This window comes from Geotrypetes seraphini, chromosome 8 (genome assembly GCF_902459505.1).
Source record: "Geotrypetes seraphini chromosome 8, aGeoSer1.1, whole genome shotgun sequence".
In the NCBI taxonomy this organism is placed as follows: Eukaryota; Metazoa; Chordata; class Amphibia; order Gymnophiona; family Dermophiidae; genus Geotrypetes; species Geotrypetes seraphini.
Window position 1 is genome coordinate 156,005,357 of NC_047091.1, and position 19,774 is coordinate 156,025,130.

At 45.5% G+C, this 19,774-nt stretch overlaps 1 protein-coding gene across 4 annotated transcripts in view; it reads right to left on the minus strand.

Moving 5' to 3' along the window:
- The window catches only part of MLXIP (MLX interacting protein), a 138,638-nt gene that overhangs the window by 38,086 nt on the left and 80,778 nt on the right, over positions 1-19,774 (minus strand). For all 4 annotated transcript variants that reach the window (XM_033953871.1, XM_033953869.1, XM_033953870.1 and 1 more), the window contains exons 6-9: positions 14,452-14,623; positions 10,953-11,042; positions 9,182-9,306; positions 1,346-1,976 (exon numbers count right to left, since the gene is read on the minus strand). In XM_033953871.1, the coding sequence (XP_033809762.1) occupies positions 1,346-1,976; positions 9,182-9,306; positions 10,953-11,042; positions 14,452-14,623 (1,018 nt within the window). The remainder of the gene's footprint in view (positions 1-1,345; positions 1,977-9,181; positions 9,307-10,952; positions 11,043-14,451; positions 14,624-19,774) is intronic.

A 19,774-nucleotide genomic window follows, 5' to 3' on the forward strand; every position in this document is an offset into this window, starting at 1 on the left:
CCACGTGATTTGCATGCTATTTGTGCTGAGCAAGCAAAATCGCTCTCAACCCGGTAATTTTTTTTTTTACCAGGTTGCTGGAGCTTTGTGCACCCACAAAGCACGATAACAACCTGCGGTGGCACTCTCATACCTGCATGAGTGAGATCACGGATAAAGCTGCCCTCGGCTCAGTTTCTATCCTCTTCTTGAAGTACTTTAGTCAAGCTGAGGTTATGGCGCCACAGACAGCGAGAATGTAAACGCCATCATTTGCAAATACTTTTATTGACAGCTGAGTCACCGAGGGCCATATTCTGTAAACACCGCTGAACATCAGGCCAGCTGCCAGCACCTAAATTGCTTTAATCTGTTTTAATTGGCATGATAATTGAATGCGCCATTGAAAACTGACTAAAAATACATTTTAAAAAGTAGGCGCCTTAGGTGCCCACTGGGGTAGGTGCCAGAATCGGGCCTACGGAATGGCGCCTAGCGACATCCAAGGTCAAAGTAGGCGTGTTTAGGGGCAGCGACGACCTGAGGCGTCACTAGGCACAGCTCTGTGCGATTCTCCATAATACTTAGGCACTAGAAATGAGGGCCTTTAAAACCCTGGCACCTAAGTGCCAATAGCTGCGATTCTGTTTATGACACCTAAAAGTGATTGTCAAGCGGTCAGCGCTGTTTTTCTAGGGCCAGCCGATTTAGGCGTCATCATTTACAGAATCCAGGCCCGAGTGGCCACACTCTTGAAGACATTCGGGCCAGTTCTGGGCTGGCAGCTTCCATGCAATGCATTCTGGTATGTGTAAGTCCTGCCTCTTTGAAAGTGGAGAGCAACATACCAGAATGTATTAGATATGAGAAAGTAGAAATGAGTCTACAATTTCTCACCATACACTGAGTCATTTAACCAATCTTCTGAAAATAAAACTGTAAATGATTCCAAATGACCTTACTCTTTCTCCCGCTCTATCCCTCATCTCTCTCAGCACTCCTTTCTCTTCCTTAACGCCTTCAGTATTCTCCAACTCATTCCCTCTCACCTCCCTCAGTACGCCTCACCGTTCTGTTTATTCCCTGCCCTACCCAGCAAGTTCTCCCATTCTCCTGCCCTCAGTTTCCCCATCACTCCTCCCCATTTGCTTGTCTTTGCTCCTAACTTCACTAACCATTTCATTATTCTGCCTCCTTCTCTCCTCACCTCCACCACTCTCCTTCTCCTCTCACATTACTTCCCCAATCCCACGATTCCTCACTCCATCATCATCATCTCCCCCATTCTCCTGCTCCTTCCCCTCCAACATCCCCTATCCCTTTGCCCCTTCTCTCACAATCAAAGCAGGCTGTTTCTCAGATTAACCTGGGGCTATGAAGGCATTCTTTAATAGTAAGGACATGGTCTCGGGCTGTGGACCTGGCACAATCTTCTGCGGCTGCTTCACTCGGGCTCTAGATTTGGTCATCGGGATAGTTTTCGCTGAACTGAACTTCAGCTGAGCTTGTGGTGAAGGCTGAGGCTGCTGTTGGACGGCTACAGTCTGTCCCAGGTGTGGCACCTGCTGCTGAGTGGCCAAAAGCAGGCCCGGGCTAGGGCTAAACGTGGTAGCGGCTGCATTCTGGGTAAGGGTAGTAGAGTCTGTATGTGTGATAACAGTGGAGTTACACAGAGCAAACTTAGCTGGGTCCGAGGGAGTGTACAAAGTCTGGGAGCTCAGGGTCGGACTTGGGGATACTGCTGGAAGCGCTTGGTGCTGTCGAGTGGTTGGCACTGGTTGGACAGGAGGCACTGGAGGGGAAAACATAGATACAAATGCTCGCTGTGTGCTTAAGGATGATGCTGAGTTGAAGCATGCTGATCCAATGCTACCCAAACTGGCACTCCTCTCTCGTTTGATGTCAGGGGCTCTAGCAGAAACAGGAGCTGACCCAGGGGATGCAATCAACGCCACATCCAGATTCACCGGGCTAAGTGTGTCTGGCAAGACAGCAGGCTAGAAAGGAAACAGGAAACAGATATAATCCAGGTACAAAGAGTGGACATCACATAATAGACTTCTTATTATACATAGTTTGTTCTAACATAACTCAAAAAAATGTTATCAGGAATCTGAAACTGGACTTTTAGTGCATAAGACTTCATCTTGTTACAACATGAGACAGGAAGTGAGCAGTACCTCCACAGTTAAAACCCAATGAGAACAGAAGCAGAGCAGAATGCAAGTTCGGCCTCCCATTTGCCGTTACAAAAGATACCTGAATAGAACTCTCGCCTTCCAAGCAGGTCAACTTAATAATTGGCTGGGCAATATTATCTCGCGCTCCTCATCCTACCTAAACTTCAGGAAATTACTAAAAGCTAATCTATTTAACCGATTTATAATCTAAGACCTCTATGCCCGATCTATGGCCCCTTTTTATTGTACCTGTATCCTGCTTACCCATATAAACTGTATCTTCATTTGCTGATTGTACTTATATTCGCTGACTGTCCAGCCCCCTCTTTGATGTACCTATAATCGCTGATTGTACCTTTTCGCTGACTGTCCAGCCCTTCCTTGTTGTACCTATTTTCGCTGACTGTACCTATATTCGCTGATTGTCCAGTCCTTCTTTGTTGTAAACTGCCTTGAACTACTAGGGCTTTGGCGGTATATAAGAAATAAATTATTATTATTATTATTTATCCCAATAGGCTCTGTACCACCCATCTTGACCCCATCTAATATCTGCATTTGGCCCTACAGCTATATGATAAGCACTGTTCCTAAGCACTGTTCCTGGGCAAATCACTTATTCCCCCCATTGTCCCAGGTACATTAGATAGATTGTGAGCCCACCAGGACAGACAGACAAAAATGCTTGAGTAAACCGTTCTGAGCTCCCCTAGGAGAACAGTATAGAAAACTGAATAAATAAATTAAATTTACCTGCCTTCAGGAAGCAGGTGAAAGCTTGACTCTTCACACAGGCCTTTAATGGAAGAAGTAACTAACTTGCTAATCACACACTTAAGGAATTATGCTTGGCTGCACATATTATAGCAAAACATGTTAATTCACTTCAATTTTCAAGCACCAGTCTGACCTCATGTGCTACTTTCTTCAAATTAGTCCCTTATTTTTTGAGCTCTGTTACTCTGTCTCTTCTATCTATATACTCCATCTTTGCTTACCCCTTGTGCTGTCTATTAAAATGTTTTATTGTGCATTGTGTTGGCACTGTAATGTAATATACTATGTCATATGGAAATATTAGATTTTTACCTCAATAATCTTCTGTCTTGTAGATGTGTGTAGTAATTCTGAACCATAGGGTTATGTATCTGAACCCGCAAGTTGCTTGCAGAATACTGTCAATCATCTTTGAATTACGCCTCCTTCCCAAAAGCAATCAAAGAGGAGACACCGCCTCCATTGTGCTGAACACAGATGTTGAAGACCCTCGGCAGTTCAACTAGGTCTTCCACATAAAGGTCACAAAATCTGGAGTGAAGTCTTGCACTGGGGGACTTAAGGGCCCTGGCAGGGAATCCCTGCAGGTCCTCCTGGGCTCTGTGGCATCCACGCATCTGTGCTTAGCCAATGCACCTTTGGAGGGCTCTGGAAAGGGTCTCTTCCCTTGGGAGCACGCATCTTGTGGATCTCCAGCCCTGGAGAACTCAGAGGGGTTAAGCCCAAGGCTTCTGCCCCTCCCTTGCATGCTCTGCTGCACACAGGACATGGATATTCCTTGGCTGGCCAACCAGCACAAACCTAGGCATGAAACAGGGGTAGGAAGGCCTGAGGGGATCATCCCTATCAATTTTAAGTAAAATTGATGGGTTGAGGCAGATGGAGGCTTCAGAAAAAAGATTGTTTAAAATCCAAGATGGTCACCTTGCCAAAAACAGCCCGTGGGGACTCTCCTGATTTTCCCCATAGGCTAAAATAGCCTTACTCAATGTGCCTGCCTGTTTCAGCTTTGGAGTGAAGCTGGGACAAATGGAAAAGAAATCTGCCTCACAGGTTCACAGGACAAACGATCTTTGGGCTGCCAGTTGGACTGAGCCTCAACCCCTGGAAAACCTCATGCCACAACGGGGGAGCAGATCATGCAGCCGGATCACTATTAACCCCGGCCAAGCAGCCTCTGAGCAACTTGCTTACAGAAAAAAAACAGAGGGGGCAGAAACAGCTGCCTGGGAAGGAAGCAAGTTCAAAAGATGATTGACAGCATTTTGCAAGAAACTTGTGGGTTCAGATGCAAAACCCTAGCGTTCAGAACCACTAGACACATTGCATTAGAATTTGTATTTAATCTGAATTTTTTTTTTTTACTGCTGCAATTGTTTATTGCTTATGTCTGACTTATTCTTGTTGTACACATAACAACAAAATCACAAAGGCAGTTCAGCGAAGAGACGAAGCGAAAACATGTGTCACGCTCGTCTGTGTCTTGAGAGACCCACAGGAAGTTTTTTGCCAATGAAGTTCCCCCGCCTGAACACCTTATGCAACTGCTGTGGCAGTGCGAGGACCTTTTCTGAGGCTTTTTCCTCCCGAGTGGTCTGTTCCTTACTTGTGTTTTAGCTTCGTCTCTTCGATGCGCTACCTTTGTGATTTTGTTGTTATACGTTCCACTGTCTTCTCACTTTAACTGAGTTATTATACTTATTCTTGCTGTACACCACCTTGAGCGAACTACTTAAAAAATACAGTAAATAAATAAATACATGCTTTATAGCTGTTTCATAAGTATTATGCTTACATTGTACTATAACTCTCTTATCTGAATTTCAGTGCTGTTATAAGCATATTTCTGAAACCGTTTCATGGTAGTCCTATTATGACGTTTCAATTTGCTGATTTTGAGTTCACCTTGTTCATTTTATTTATATTTGATCTTTTTATTTCTGTTATGCTGTTAACAAAATTGTAAAATTTAAGTTGGATTGAATCTCTCCATAAAGGTAGTTTAATTACCCTCCCCCCTTTTTACTAAACCGCGATAGCGGTTATTAGCGCAGGGAGCCACACAGTTATCAAAATCAAGAGACTATGCAAGCCCAGTATATTATAATCACATTCAGAAGAATCCATTAAATAAGTAGCATTTTTCTAAAGGAAAGATAGGAGTTAGTTTATCCAGCTTGAAAAGACAAAATTCTATGGAAAAATCTTTGGTATATGCAACCTTTTACAGTAGGAAATGTAAATAATCTAAAATGCCGAGAAAAACGTGTTGTCAGTAAATTTAAAGTGATCAATAATATCATCAAGTACGAGGGATGTTCAAAAAGTATCAGACCTTTATTCATAAAAAATACTCGTATTCAGATACTTATACTAATCTCCTTCAAAGTAGTCCCCTTGGGCTGCCACATACTTCTTCCAACAGTTCTGCCACTGTCGGAAACAGCGCTGGAACGCCTCCTTTTGAGATTGCTCGCAACTAGTCCATCGAATTCTGCATGATTTCTTCTCTTGACTGAAACCTAGTCCCTTTCAGGGGCATTTTCAGCTTGGGGAAAAGCCAGAAGTCACACAGAGCCATGTCGGGAGAGTGGGAGCCTGAGGAATCACAGGTGTGTTGTGTTTGCCCAGGAAATTCCGTATTAAATGTGAAGAATGGGCAGGTGTGTTATCGTGATGGAGTTGCCAATTGCCCGCTGCCCACAGGTCCGGCCATTTGCATTTCACAGCGTTACGAAGGCAATGCAGAACTTCTTGGTAGTACCCCTTGGTGATTCGACGATCCTGCATCACCAGGGTCCTCACTTGGTCAATGACGATCTCATTTCTAGATGTTAAGGGCCTACCAGAACGTGCTTCACTCTCCAATGATGTGTGGCCATCTCTGAAGCGGTTGTACCACTCCTTTATCTGTTTGGTGACCATTGCTTTGTCCCTGAAGGCCTGTTGAATCTTGCAGATCGTTTCCACTTGGAAATCGCCAAGCTTTACACAAAATTTAATGCAGTAGCGTTGTTCAACTTTTTCTGTCATTTTGTCAAAAATGAAAATTGGACGGCGCTCACTTAAACTTCCTCACTCATCGGCAGTCTGCCGGTGACTGACAGCTTCTGTAGGCGGGAAAAATTCAAGCATGCACATTAGGATCGCCTACATAAGTGCACCAAACCATGCCTCCCTAGCTTTAATTGTTTATGCAAGAAAAATTTAGGTTTGATACTTTTCGAACAGACCTCGTATAAGGCCAAACAATGCCTTGTAACAGGTACAACCTAACTTGAATAATATTTTTGCCTCAACTGGGAGCCAATGTAGCTTCCGATAGAATTTAGTTACATGTTCAACATATCTATGGATGCTTGTCAAGATCCTACTTATAGATTAACAAAAGTGCTTGGTGCTCGGCCTGCAGCAACAGCCATTAAGTAATTCCACAGCTATTCTCTTCCTGAACTGCGCTAATTATATCTGTACCTTTCACTTGGCAGACAGCCCACTGAGAACTGAAAATGCTTTAACTTCCTTATTTAAAGTGATTTAACTGGCCAGAAATGGCTCCTGGCCAGTTAAATCACTTGTTTGGGGCCAACCAGTCATTTTCAGTGGCACTTAACTACTTAATGCTGCTGAAAATGACCGGTTAACGCTCAACACAAAACCGGGGGTGATCCGAGGCTGAAGTCGGCACCTAGCCAGTTGTGACGCTATTCAGCACTAAACCAGAAAAGGTCACCACATAAACAGGCCCACATTACAGTCGAGAGCATACTTCGATGTCGCCTCATTCAGACTCTTGGTTCAGACCCTGGTCCTGAGCCAACTGGACTACTGTAATATTTCTGACTTGGCAAGAACATTGAAAAACTTGCAGCAGAGATTGCGCATTGTCCAAAATGCTGCGGTGAGATTAATTTTCAAGCCAAAGAAGGCAGACCATGCCACTGCCTTCTTTTGCGAATTGCACTGGTTGCCAGTGGAGGCCCGAATTAAGTTTAAGTTCAGGTGTTTTTGCTATAAGACCCTGTTTGGTCTTACCCTGCCTTACCTCACGAGTTCATTTTCACTCGCAACTAGGGAACATACTAGACGTTCACATGCCACTTTCATTTTTCCATCAGTAAAAGGATGCAAATTCAAAAAATTCCACCAACGTCTCATCCTATCAGGCAGCGTGTCCTGGGACAAAGACTTACATCTCTTAACCATGACTTACATCACTTATTTAGATTTCTGGAGGCATTTGAAAACATATTTGTTCACCAAGTAGATAACTAAGTTATTCTATTCAATTGTAACAACTTTCTCTTTTGTAAAGCACATAGAGCTTCACGGTCCTGCGGTATACAAGCAGAATGTTGTGTCATGTTTATGTGGTGCCCCATAACTGGTTTAGTGCTGACGATTGCATTTAACCGGCCATGGTGTATACAGCTCTGCAAATTCTAAAATTACATTACATTAGTGATTTCTATTCCGCTTGTGCCTTGCGGTTCTAAGCGGATTACAAATTAGAAGATATCTGGACATTACCAAGAGAATTGTATAACAAAGATTCATGTACATTACATGATACAGTTGATAGTTACAAATTAGAGGATATCTGTATTTATCCGATGGAATTACATAGTAAAGATTCAAGTACTTACAGGAAACAGTGGAGAATAACAATATATTCGGGTAGCTGAGGAGGATAACCTAACATTGAAGGGATAAGTTTATTGGATGCATGTGGTAGATGCTTATTTAGCGGTCTGGATATTTTTTGGTTGGTAAGATTCGAGGAATTGACTAGTGTGTTATTCACAGGGGAGAAAGCATGTACGAGTGGGAGGAGATTAGTAAGTAAGGACGTGTTTTTTGAATAGAACTGTTTTGATTTCTTTTCGAAACACTTTGATGTCTGTTGTTTTGATCATCAGTTTGGTGATGGTGGGGTCAATTTTCGCTGCTTGTGTCGCCTGGCATTGACTTTCTGAACGTATCGCTGATGGCGGTGAGAAGAATTCCTTCTGTTAAGACCCTTTTCCACAGGATGCATCAGGATATTCACTGAGCTTAACTTCTCAGGGGGAGGAAGGACAGCAAGGGAAAGAGGGGACCCCCAGCAAACCAATATTTTATAATAACATAGTATGTTATTATGGCAGATGGCAGATAAAGACCTGAATGGTCCATCCAGTCTGCCCAAAAGTCACACTCATTACTAATTGTCTTTCTTTTGCATTTCTGGGACATAGAGTGTAGTGGTCCACCTGGCACTGCCCTTATGCTCCAACTGCTGGAGTCGGTGTTGAAGAACATTCCAGCCTATCCAAATCTTGTCATCTGCGGGACACAGACCGTAAAAGTCTGCCCGCAATTACTGGAGTTTTCATCAAAGCCCTCTCCAGCCCAAGCTAAACCGAACTGCCATATACGGGACACAGACCATGTAAGTTTCAGGTTTTATTATAATTTGTTACACCACCTATGGTAACTTCTAGGCGGTTTACAATATTAAAATTATTTTTAAAAAATGGAGAACGAACATATTTACAGGACTGACAAACAGACGGACAGAAGTCTGCCCAGTAGCGGCATTAGTTCTTTACAGCCGGAGTTCTACTCGACACATCAAATACATGCAATCATTTAAAATTAGTTTTTTTATTCCATTCATTTTCTAATTAGTGATCCTTTGTGTTCATCTCGCGCCTTTTCGAATTCCATCGCCATTTTTCGTCTCCTCAGAAGGGAGGGGGTGGTGATGAAAATGGTGATGGAATTAAAAATTTTCTTTTTTTGCTTAAAAAAAAAAAAGTATATCCTGCTTTATCTAAGCATTCAAAGCAGGTTCCAGATAAATGTTCATAGAATTAAAACAAATAGAACATAGAAAAAACCTATATAAACTGTATCCACAATACAATTAAAATCAATCTGTTCCAAAATATATCCATAAGAACAATTTAAATTTGTTCAAATGCTTGTGTAAGTCTTCAAGGATTTTCTAAAGATGTCGTTTGTCTTAACTGTAATGGAAGATCATTTCATAGCTCTGATCCCGATATAAAAATAAGTGCAGTTTGGCAGCCGTCTCATCCTAAGTGACATTTCTGGCGTAGAATGAAAATATGACTCACCTCTTCTTGTCACTCTCTCAACACCAGTGCACCAATGTACACTACTTTCCTCAAAGGTGCATTATTTGGTTACTTAAGAATGTAGTTTGGCAAATGATCACGCATCTCCTGTGGGTTACCCACCTGTGCGGCCTGGCTGTTTGTGCAGAGGGCATTGGCTGGAGTCGTGGTAGAAGCAGCAGCAGAGGCTGGGGCAGGCCCAGGGGTCAAAAAGCTGCCCGACTGGAAGCGAGTGAAGGAGAACAGATCTGAAAGAAAAATTCAGGTTTCAGAAAGACCTAAAATCCCACCTTTAGGGACTGATCTACAGCCACCCCACCCCAAACTTCTCCTATCGTCAAGATGCCACATAAATCAGCTATTCGCCTCCACAAAGACATACAATTTGTCCAGGAAATGCAGTGTGCATCATATAGTATGATTTGGGTACAGATATTAAACTCAAGAATTGTTTTTTTAAATGCGAAACTATTGTTCTTCTTAACTTTGTAAAATTACAATGCTACAATAATTGGTTAATCTCTATATTGTGAATTGTTTCCTAAATTCAATAAAATTTCTGCATAAAAAAAATTAAATGCAAAACCAAGCACCGCCATTTTTTTTTTTTTTTTTAAGGAATTACAAAGGTCTTCTTTTATCAAGCCGTGATAGTGAGTGCCGCGCAGCAAATGCACTGAAGCCCATTCAATTCCTACGGGCTTTGGTGTGTTGGTACCGCAGCTTTGTAAAAGGGGCCCAATGTTATTTTGATAGGTAAGCTGAAGAAAGTTCCCTCAGACTAATCATTATCATAAGAGTATTCAGCTTTCTCTCAGAGTCACAAATAGATGCCATCTGTAAAACTGACCATTGCCAGCTGGGCCCAGTCCAAGTTCATCTATCTTCCCTGCTAGCATACACTCACCTATAACACTGGCTTCCTTAAGGAAAAAAAAAGAGGCAAAAGGGCTCCAAGTTTGTGGATACAACAGTGTAAATTCAGGAGCCACCAAGCACCCAAGTATTGGGTGACCTGTCTAAAATGCGCAGGACAAAGGTGTGCCGACAATGGTGCGCAGAATGTCAGCGCGCCGGATTAACCCTTTCAGGACCAAGGGACATATTTGTCCCATAACTTTAAAATCCTATAAATTTTGATTGGGATAGTCTACAGTTCTAAATTTGATATGTACGGATTCCATATGATACTGCCTTTATGTAAACAAACTGGTTCCGACATTCATTCATTAGCGTCGTTGCTAGATTGACGAGAAGATTCACTTGCCACACTGTCCATAAGCCAGAAGTGTGATTTTTTTAAATAAAAATAATGATATTTCACAAAAAAAATCAATTTTTTGGCATCTGCAAGCCCTTTTTACCATAAAAATGTCGTCAAAACCACAAAAATTGGCCTACGATCCTTATGGTCCTGAAAGGGTTAAAAGAGTAATTTAAAATGCTCAGAGAGTGTGAGGGAGAGGGGGGAACCCCCCCATTTTACTTAGAACTGTTGGCGCGCCCATGGGGGGTGGAGAAAACCTCCCCATTACAGAGGAAACTAATTTTTCCCTAAAAAAGAGGAAAAAAGGCTGTTTCCTCTGTAATGGGGTCTTCCCCCGCCACCCACCCCCAACAGGAGAGCCAACACTTCTAAGTAAAGTGGGGGGGGGGGTCTTCCCCCCAAACCCCTCTGCGGACCGCTTATAATTACTCTTAATCCGGCACGCTGACATCCTGCGCACAATTGTCGACGCGCCTTTGTCCCACATGCTTTCGTTACAGAACCAAGTATTGTGCTTCATTTTTGAATTAAAGTGCCCTGACATGACCTCTGCCCTCGCTCTGTACTCTATGGCTGGGTCCCACGCTGACTCTGGGAACCAAGAACGTAAAGAAAGCTCAGCCCTACCTGGAAAAGGTTCCAGGGTATCCATCAGATCTAAATTCGGCTGCAGCGGAATGAGTCCCGGCTGGATCATGTCGGCATTCCAGGCATGTGCTGTCATGAAACACACAGATCTGCTTTAGCAACGCTCCAGCCAAAGTGAGCACAGGACCAGAACATTTCCTGCACTAATAGTAACAAATATCTGTTGATCTTGCTTTCAAGAAGGAAATGACATCACTGGGCTCATTTTCAAAAAATAAAAACATCTATAAAGGACTGTTTTCTTGCCAAACCCTTCTAATTTGCTATTTCGAAACCTATATCCTAGACCAGTGTATCGCAAACTGTGTGCCGCGGCAGATTCCAAGCGTTCTGCATGATGCTTGCAAGGAGAAGTGCCGGCTGACCGCTTACAGGACGTGCCTCTCGCGCAGAGAGGCACTTCTTGTGGGCTGTCAGCCGGCACCGACGCCTCTCCTCCTCTCCCCCACCGGCAAAGGGACAGGTTCAGGGTCGCAGCCGGAAGGCCTCCGCCCTGCGAGGATATTGATGCGGTGATGTCATGCATGTGCGTGACATCGTGGCGTCAACATCCGCACACTTCTGGGTGCCTTCTGGCCGTGGCACCGGATTTAGTGTGCCTTAGTGCCGAAAAGTTTGCAGGACACTGTTCTAGACGGATATCTAAGCTGTGGATCAGTGGTTCGTCTAAATCGCAAAGAGGCACGGTGTGGGCGGGCTTATGATTCGGACCTTTTTCTACCGTAATCAAACATTTAAGACTACGTCCAAGGCACAGTTTGGACATCTGGGGCTAGACCTGTGTTAATAACGAATGAGTGCTGGAAAGGTGCCCAGACTGACCACTGGAGGGATTGAGGCATGACCCCACCCCCATACAGTGGCGTAGCAAGGGGGGGAGGCGCCCGGGGCGGTGGCACCCCCACTCCTTCCCCGCCCCCCTCCTGCCGCACATGCTCCCCTTCCCCTGTACCTGTTTAGCTTCGGCTCTCCCTCCAATGTCACTTCCTAGTCGTGGGACCCGGAAGTAACAAAGGGGAGCACTGAAAATAGCGCGAGCAGCAGGCTGGAGCTGGAGGTACGGTGGCGGTGAATCGAAAGTGTGTGTGGAGGGGTGGGAAGGAGAAGGGGGGCAAATAGGAAGAGAGGTTCTGGCGCCCCCCCCCAAATGGCGCCTGGGGTGGCCTGCCCCTCCTTAGCACGCCACTGCCTGCATACTCCAATGTTCACTGATCCCCTCCCCCATACTTCCCCCCATGTTCACTGACACCCCTCCCCCCAAAAGATGTGACTGAAACGGTACCTACCAGTCCTATTAGAGCAGCAAGCAGGTTCTCGGAGTAGACTGGTGGGCCCATAGCCCACCTAACTACCACACTTGTGGTGGATTATGTGAGCCTTCCAAAACCCACTCTAATCTCACCTACAGGCATAAGGGTCCAGTAGGTTTTGGGTGGATTTTGGAGGGCTCACCATACACTATAAGGGGGTTATGGTGAGATGTGTACCTGGGTCTTTTTATGTGAAGTTCACTACAATGCCCCACTGCTCTGCTGGGATGTCTGTGTGGCCAATCTACTAAAAAGCATGTGTGTACCGTTGGTGTATTCTTGATACGAATTTTCAAACAGAAAGAATGTGAGAGCTTTCTTTGAAATCAGCTTGATGTGTAGGTGCTAAAACACAGCCAAACAATTTGGGGCTGATTCTAGAAATGGCGCCCCAATTGTAGGAGGTGGTAGGTATCAGATTGCTGTCTAACTAGCTAATCGAGATGCATGCTTTCTAAACCCCCCCCCCCCGCCTGAGGCAGGCTGCCTACACAGTAGGCATCTGTTGCGGGTGCAGGAAGATGCATCAGGACACTTAAGGCTGGGAAGTGGCCTTGAGAGAACTTAAGCAGCCCTAGGCTTCTCTCTAAGGCCACGATAGATGCTTGAAATGTAGGCCAGCAAAATTCTGGCCTACATTTCAAATACATGTGGTCGCTGATAAGCCGAGCGGCCATGGCAGGGCACCCCCCTCCCCCACAAAGTCCCCTGGCAGGAGGGATGCCCACTCCCTCCGGCCCCAAGCACCTAAACCCGTTCCAAAGTGGCCAGGCAGAAGGGATGCCCACTCCCTCCTGTCCCCTCCTCTGTTGAAGACTGGGAAGAGCAATGCCCACTCCCTCCTGTCATCACCCTCCTGAACACCCCCGGAATCCTGATAACCCATGAACAAGAAAAAAAACCAAACAAACAAACAACACCCCCCTAAAGCTGCAGGCCCCCACCCGCACCCCTAACTCTATCACCCACCAATGTACCTTGTATTTGAAAATCTGGCCAGAGGGATGCTCACAGGCTTGCCATTCCAACATGATGTGCCTTCCCCTTCCCAGTGCATTATGGGATGCACCAGGGAGGGGACTAAGACTCAGATTGGCTCAGATGCCTAAGGCCCCTCCCAGAAAAGTAAAAGTTTTTGTTTTGTTTTCATTTGGAGATAATAAATTATGTTGAACTTTGGAATTGTTTGAGGTGAATGAAACAGAACCCAGAATGGATTAATTTCTGGCTACCAGTAGTGTAGTGAGGGAGGGGCGAGGGGGAAAACCACCTCAGGTGCCTTCTTGGTGGGGGGTGCCAGCATCTTTCCTCCTCACCACCCACCCATCTCTTCAAATCTTCGCAAGCATCTCCTCCTACCTATTGTTTGCGCTGGCCTCAGGTCTTCCTTGGATGTCACTTCCTGGCCCCGTGACCAGGAACTGATGTCAGAGGAAAAGCTTAGATTGGCGCAAGCAGTTAGGAGATGCATCTTGCTGCTGTCAAAGATTTTGAGGGCATTGGTGGGCGGTGAGAAGAAGTGCCGGTGCCCCCACCAAGAGGTATGCGGGAGAAGGAAGTGGGGGGGGGGGGGGCACAGTGTAGCAATACTGGGTGCCACCACCCTGGGCACCTCCTTCCCTCATTATGCTGCTGGCCATGATTAAACTCCAAGGAGTTTGAGTGTTTCTTCTGACCTGAAAGAGTAGGGTTACCAGAATTTCCGTTTGGAAAATCCGGACCCCCATAAACCCGCCCCCAGGCCCGCCCCATCCTGCCCCCAATCCCACCCTAGCCCCTCCCCTGCTGCCTGCTCCGGTCGAGCAGGAGTGCATCTGCGCATGCGACGCGATGTCACGTACTCATCCTGTCCAACGGCAATTTTGAGGGAGACTTTTGAAAACCCGGACAAAGTGCTGGGTTTTGAAAAGCCGTCCGGACCCCCGAACATGTCCTCAAAAGGAGGACATTTCCAGGAAAATCCGGACGTCTAGTAACCCTATGAAAGAGGGCGGAGACTTAGGCCAATGTGGTTCCTACCCATGACGAAGGTGAGCAGGATCATCTGTGTGCATGTGTGTGTATGTGGGTGTGCACAGCTGGCTCACATTGAAAACTAGCCTTATAAGTAAGGACAGGTGATGCCAGCAGAAGAAACACACAAAAAAAAGAGATATCAAAGTACACACCAATTTCTCTTGGATTGGACCATGGGAGGGGCTGATGGGAAGACAGCGTTGAAAAGAGCGTGTCGCTGAACTCCGCCATAAGCATATCCATATCCAGGAGCTGCTCCTCTTCCATAGGGACCGGTGTCTCCCTCCCCTCCCTACTTTCATTCCAGAAAACCAAGTCATCATCCTGGAGAGAGCAGAAAAACAAAACACGACCCAGATGAACAGGCTCCACAGAGTCCGACAAATAACAGAGTGGAGAAGACCTCAAGGTGCTGGAAAGGTCCTTTATTGAGAAATAAACAAGTTTTCAAGTTTCTTTAAAAATTTGTTATATCGCCTATCAGGCTTCTAGGCGGTGTACATTAGTCAATAAAAACATTCACGTTAACAAACATATTGGGGGGGGGACAATTAACTAAACGGAAAGATTTATACAAAAGGAGAGAAGGGGTCAAACTACAATGTTATAGGAAAGAAACACTGAAGGAGAGAACAAAAGGTAGGGGAGGGGCTTAAAAAACGGGACTCAAATTGTCCTTAGAAGGGCGGTTGCTATTGAACAGCATCTTTAAAAGAGAAGGGGCTAATCGAAGGCGTCTTTGAATAAGCAACCTGGGACCCTAATACACCTCTTAATGTTTAAATATATTTATTAAAGTTTTCAATAATGTGCAAGCAAACAAAACAGAAATTACTAAGAGTTCTCATAATTGTGCAGAAGTTATATCTGTACCCCAACTTCCCCCCCCCATTCCCACAAACCCACACAATCATCTGCAGGTCAGGAGCAAAAGCGACATCCAAGGTTGGAATCCAGGTCACCAATAAGCCTTCGCTCCAGGGAGGCATGTACAATCATCAGCGATCTCCACTGGGCACAAGTCGGTGGTTCACTGGACAACCAGTTAGTCAAAATAGCTTTCTTACCAAGGAGCATCACCCTAGCAATAAAACCTGACATTCCCTTAGGTTTCTGACCATGTTTCCCCACTCCTGTCCAATCTTCACTGGCTCCCAGTGATTTCCGGAATCCATTTCAAATGCTCCTGCCTGGCTTTTAAGATCATTCACGGTATCCTTCCTCCCCTAATCCCACTATCCTTTAACTCCTCGAGTCCTGACTCCACCAGACCTGCCCAAAGATATAAACTATCCTTCCCCTCTCTACGCGGTGTTCTCTATGCAGGTAAACTGGGAAAATCTCTTCTCTTCAAAATCACAGGTCTCTGGAACGACCTTACTATCCCGTTGCGGAACCTGGGCTCTCTCCAACTATTCCGCAAGCAACTGAAAACTTGGCTCTTCTCCAACATGTAATTCTATTTTCCCCCTTACTCTTCCATTCTATATACAAGCTCATGTAAACCTTTTCCTTTCTCTTCTTATATTTTAAGTTCTTGTAAACTGTGCCGAGCTCCACTTCCGTGGAGAGGATGCGGTATATAAACTTAAGGTTTAGTTTAGTTTAGTTTAGTAGTTTCGGTGATGTAATGTCCAAAAAGTGCTCGCGGGGCTGGTGTCCATCGCCGACCCCACAAAGATGTAGTATAGTGACCCAAGCATAGCCAAAACTGAGAAATCTGTGGACAGGACCAGAACATGTGTCCCAGATAATCAAGTTTCAAGTTTTCAAGTTTATTAATATATTTGATGAATCGCTTATTAGGATTACTAAGCGATGAACAAAATTAAAAATAGAGTATAATACAAATAAACTAACATATTGACAATATTCTTTCATAAAATACACACATGAGTCGGGAGGGAAAGTGGAAAAGTTACAATTTTCATCTTGGTAGAAAAAGGGAAAAAAATAAAAGGGAGGGAGGTGGTTAAACTATAGCACATTTTTTGAAACCTTTCTTAAAAAGTTTAGATATTAAAAGCATCTTTAAAAAGATAAGATTTTAAAGATTTTTTGAACAATGTGAGATCTTTTTCGTTTCTAATATATTGTGGCAGAGAGTTCCACCATTCAGGACCCATCACAGAGAACATGTCCGATCTTCTTATTCCTATAATTTTCAAAGAAGGAACAGAAAGGAGATTTTGGCTTGATGAACGAAGTGGGCGTTGAGTACTGTGTGGTATTAACAATCTTGATATAAATTGGGGTTTGTTGAATGCTAGAGTTTTAAATATAAGCAACATTATTTTAAAAATGATCCGATGGCCAATTGGAAGCCAATGGGCATCTATCAACAACGGTGAGACATGGTCATATTTCCTAGCATTGTATATTACCGTATTTTCACGCATATAACGCGCGCGTTATACGCGTTTTTACCTACCGCGCATACCCCTCGCGCGTTATATGCGTGAGCGCGGTATACAAAAGTTTTAAAACATAGTTCCCACCCCGCCCGACGCCCGATTCACCCCCCCCAGCAGGACCGCTCGCACCCCCACCCCGAACGACCGCTCGCACGCGCTCCCACCCGCACCCGCATCCACGATCGGAGCAAGAGGGAGCCCAAGCCCTCTTGCACGGCCGACTCCCCGACGTCCGATACATCCCCCCCCCCCCGGCAGGACCACTCGCACCCCCACCCCGAAGGACCGCCGACTTCCCGACAATATCGGGCCAGAAGGGAGCCCAAACCCTCCTGGCCACGGCGACCCCCTAACCCCACCCCGCACTACATTACGGGCAGGAGGGAGCCCAGGCCCTCCTGCCCTCGACGCAAACCCCCCTCCCCCCCAACGACCGCCCCCCCCAAGAACCTCCGACCGCTCCCCCAGCCGACCCGCGACCCCCCTGGCGACCCCCACGACCCCCCCACCCCCTTCCCCGTACCTTTGGTAGTTGGCCGGACAGACGGGAGCCAAACCCGCCTGTCCGGCAGGCAGCCAACGAAGGAATGAGGCCGGATTGGCCCATCCATCCTAAAGCTCCGCCTACTGGTGGGGCCTAAGGCGCGTGGGCCAATCAGAATAGGCCCTGGAGCCTTAGGTCCCACCTGGGAGCGCGGCCTGAGGCACATGGGCCCAACCCAACCATGTGCCTCAGGCCGCGCCCCCAAGTGGGACCTAAGGCTCCAGGGCCTATTCTGATTGGCCCACGCGCCTTAGGCCCCACCAGTAGGCGGAGCTTTAGGATGGATGGGCCAATCCGGACTCATTCCTTCGTTGGCTGCCTGCCGGACAGGCGGGTTTGGCTCCCGTCTGTCCGGCCAACTACCAAAGGTACGGGGAAGGGGGGTGGGGGGGGTCGTGGGGGTCGCCAGGGGGGTCGCGGGTCGGCTGGGGGAGCGGTCGGAGGTTCTTGGGGGGGGCGGTCGTTGGGGGGGAGGGGGGTTTGCGTCGAGGGCAGGAGGGCCTGGGATCCCTCCTGCCCGTAATGTAGTGCGGGGTGGGGTTAGGGGGTCGCCGTGGCCAGGAGGGTTTGGGCTCCCTTCTGGCCCAACTACCAAAGGTACGGGGAAGGGGGGTGGGGGGGTCGTGGGGGTCGCCAGGGGGGTCGCGGGTCGGCTGGGGGGGTGGTCGGAGGTTCTTGGGGGGGGCGGTCGTTGGGGGGAGGGGGGTTTGCGTCGAGGGCAGGAGGGCCTGGGATCCCTCCTGCCCGTAATGTAGTGCGGGGTGGGGTTAGGGGGTCGCCGTGGCCAGGAGGATTTGGGCTCCCTCCTGGCCCGATATTGTTGGGGAGTCGGCGGTCCTTCGGGGGGAGGGATGTATCGGATGTCAGGGGGGGGGGCATCAGGCTTTCAGGATGGGGACAGACCTTCAAGGGGGGACAGTGCACGGAAGTCAGGGGGGGTGAACGGAGAGTCGGAAAGTCAGGGCGGGCGAAAGGAGCGTCGGGCAGCATGCGCGGTATACCCGTGAGCGCGGTATACCAAAGTTTTTGTACATATCATCGTGATTTCTGCGCGCTATACCCGTGTGCGCGTTTTATACGGGTGCGCGTTATTTGCGTGAAAATACGGTAGTTTGATTGCAGTGTTTTGTATTAACTGAAGTCTCCTTTTTTCTTTTTGGGAAATATTAAGGAGAAGTGCATTGCAATAGTCAAGTTTTGCTATAATTAGAGAGTGAATTAGTATTTTGATCGAATTTGGGCTCAGAAATTTGGCAATTGATCGGATTAAACGTAACTTAAAAAAGCAATTTTTGACAGTAAGAGAGATATGTTCGTGATAAAGTAGTCTATCGTCGATTATTACCCCAAGGATTTTAACAGAAGAGACTAGGTTTAGAGAAGTATTGTTAAGAATAAATGAGGTTTTCAGGGTTATATCTTTTTTCCAAGTGAATAGCATTGATTTTGTCTTATTTATATTTAATGCCAATTTGTTTGTGTTAAGCCAGTTTTGAATTGTTTCTAGTTTTTTATTGATAGATGAAATATCATTATTGTTTTCTGGGTCCAATGGGTGAATGAGTTGAATATCATCGGCGTAAGAAAAAGGAGTGAAGCCGATAGACTGACAAATGCTTAGTAATGGAGAGATAAAGATATTAAACAAGAGAGGGGACAAAATAGATTCTTGAGGAATTATCAAAGGAAGAAGAGTAAGTTTTAGACAGTTCATTATTAAACCTAACTAATGAGGTACGATTAGCAAGATAAGAGGTAAACCAAGAAAGAACTTTCTCGTTTATACCTATCGATTCTAGCCTATTTAAAAGTAAATATCGAAAGCGGCAGAAATGTCTAATGAAAAAAGGATAACAGATTTGTGGTGGTCTAAAAAGTATTGTATATTCGATGTTAATCCTATCAAAGAATATTCCGTATTGTGGAATTTTCGAAAACCTGTTTGGTTAGGATGTAAAGCGTTAGTGTTTTCAATAAAATCAGAAAGTTGATTAAATATCAATTTTTCTGTTAATTTTGCCAAAAATGGTAAATTAGCTATCGGGCGGTAATTTGATAGTTCGTTTACACTAGTTTTATGGTTTTTAAGTATAGGAGTAATGATTGCAGTCTTCCATAGGGATGGAACGGTAGCAGTGAGTAAACTCTTCAGAATAAGTGAGTGAATGAAAGGTCCGAAGCATGAATAGTGTTTTTTTAAGTAAAATGGTGGAATGATTTCAGAGCTGGAACCTTTTAAATTAACTTGTTGAAAGAGAGATTCTATATCTTTAATTGAAGGGATTTTGAAATTGGAGCACTTTGCTATAGGAATAAATTTAGTTTGGTTAATATTCGTTGAATTACTTGTTATGTTAGAAGGAAAAGAATTTTGAATAATACACCTTTTATATGAATGCCCTAACTTACAACTTACAAGACATTTGGTCCAAAATCTGCTCAATTTTAAACATGAATATTAATGAGTTGCCCATGTCATATAAATCAATCATATTGCATTCCTCTAATCCAGATATA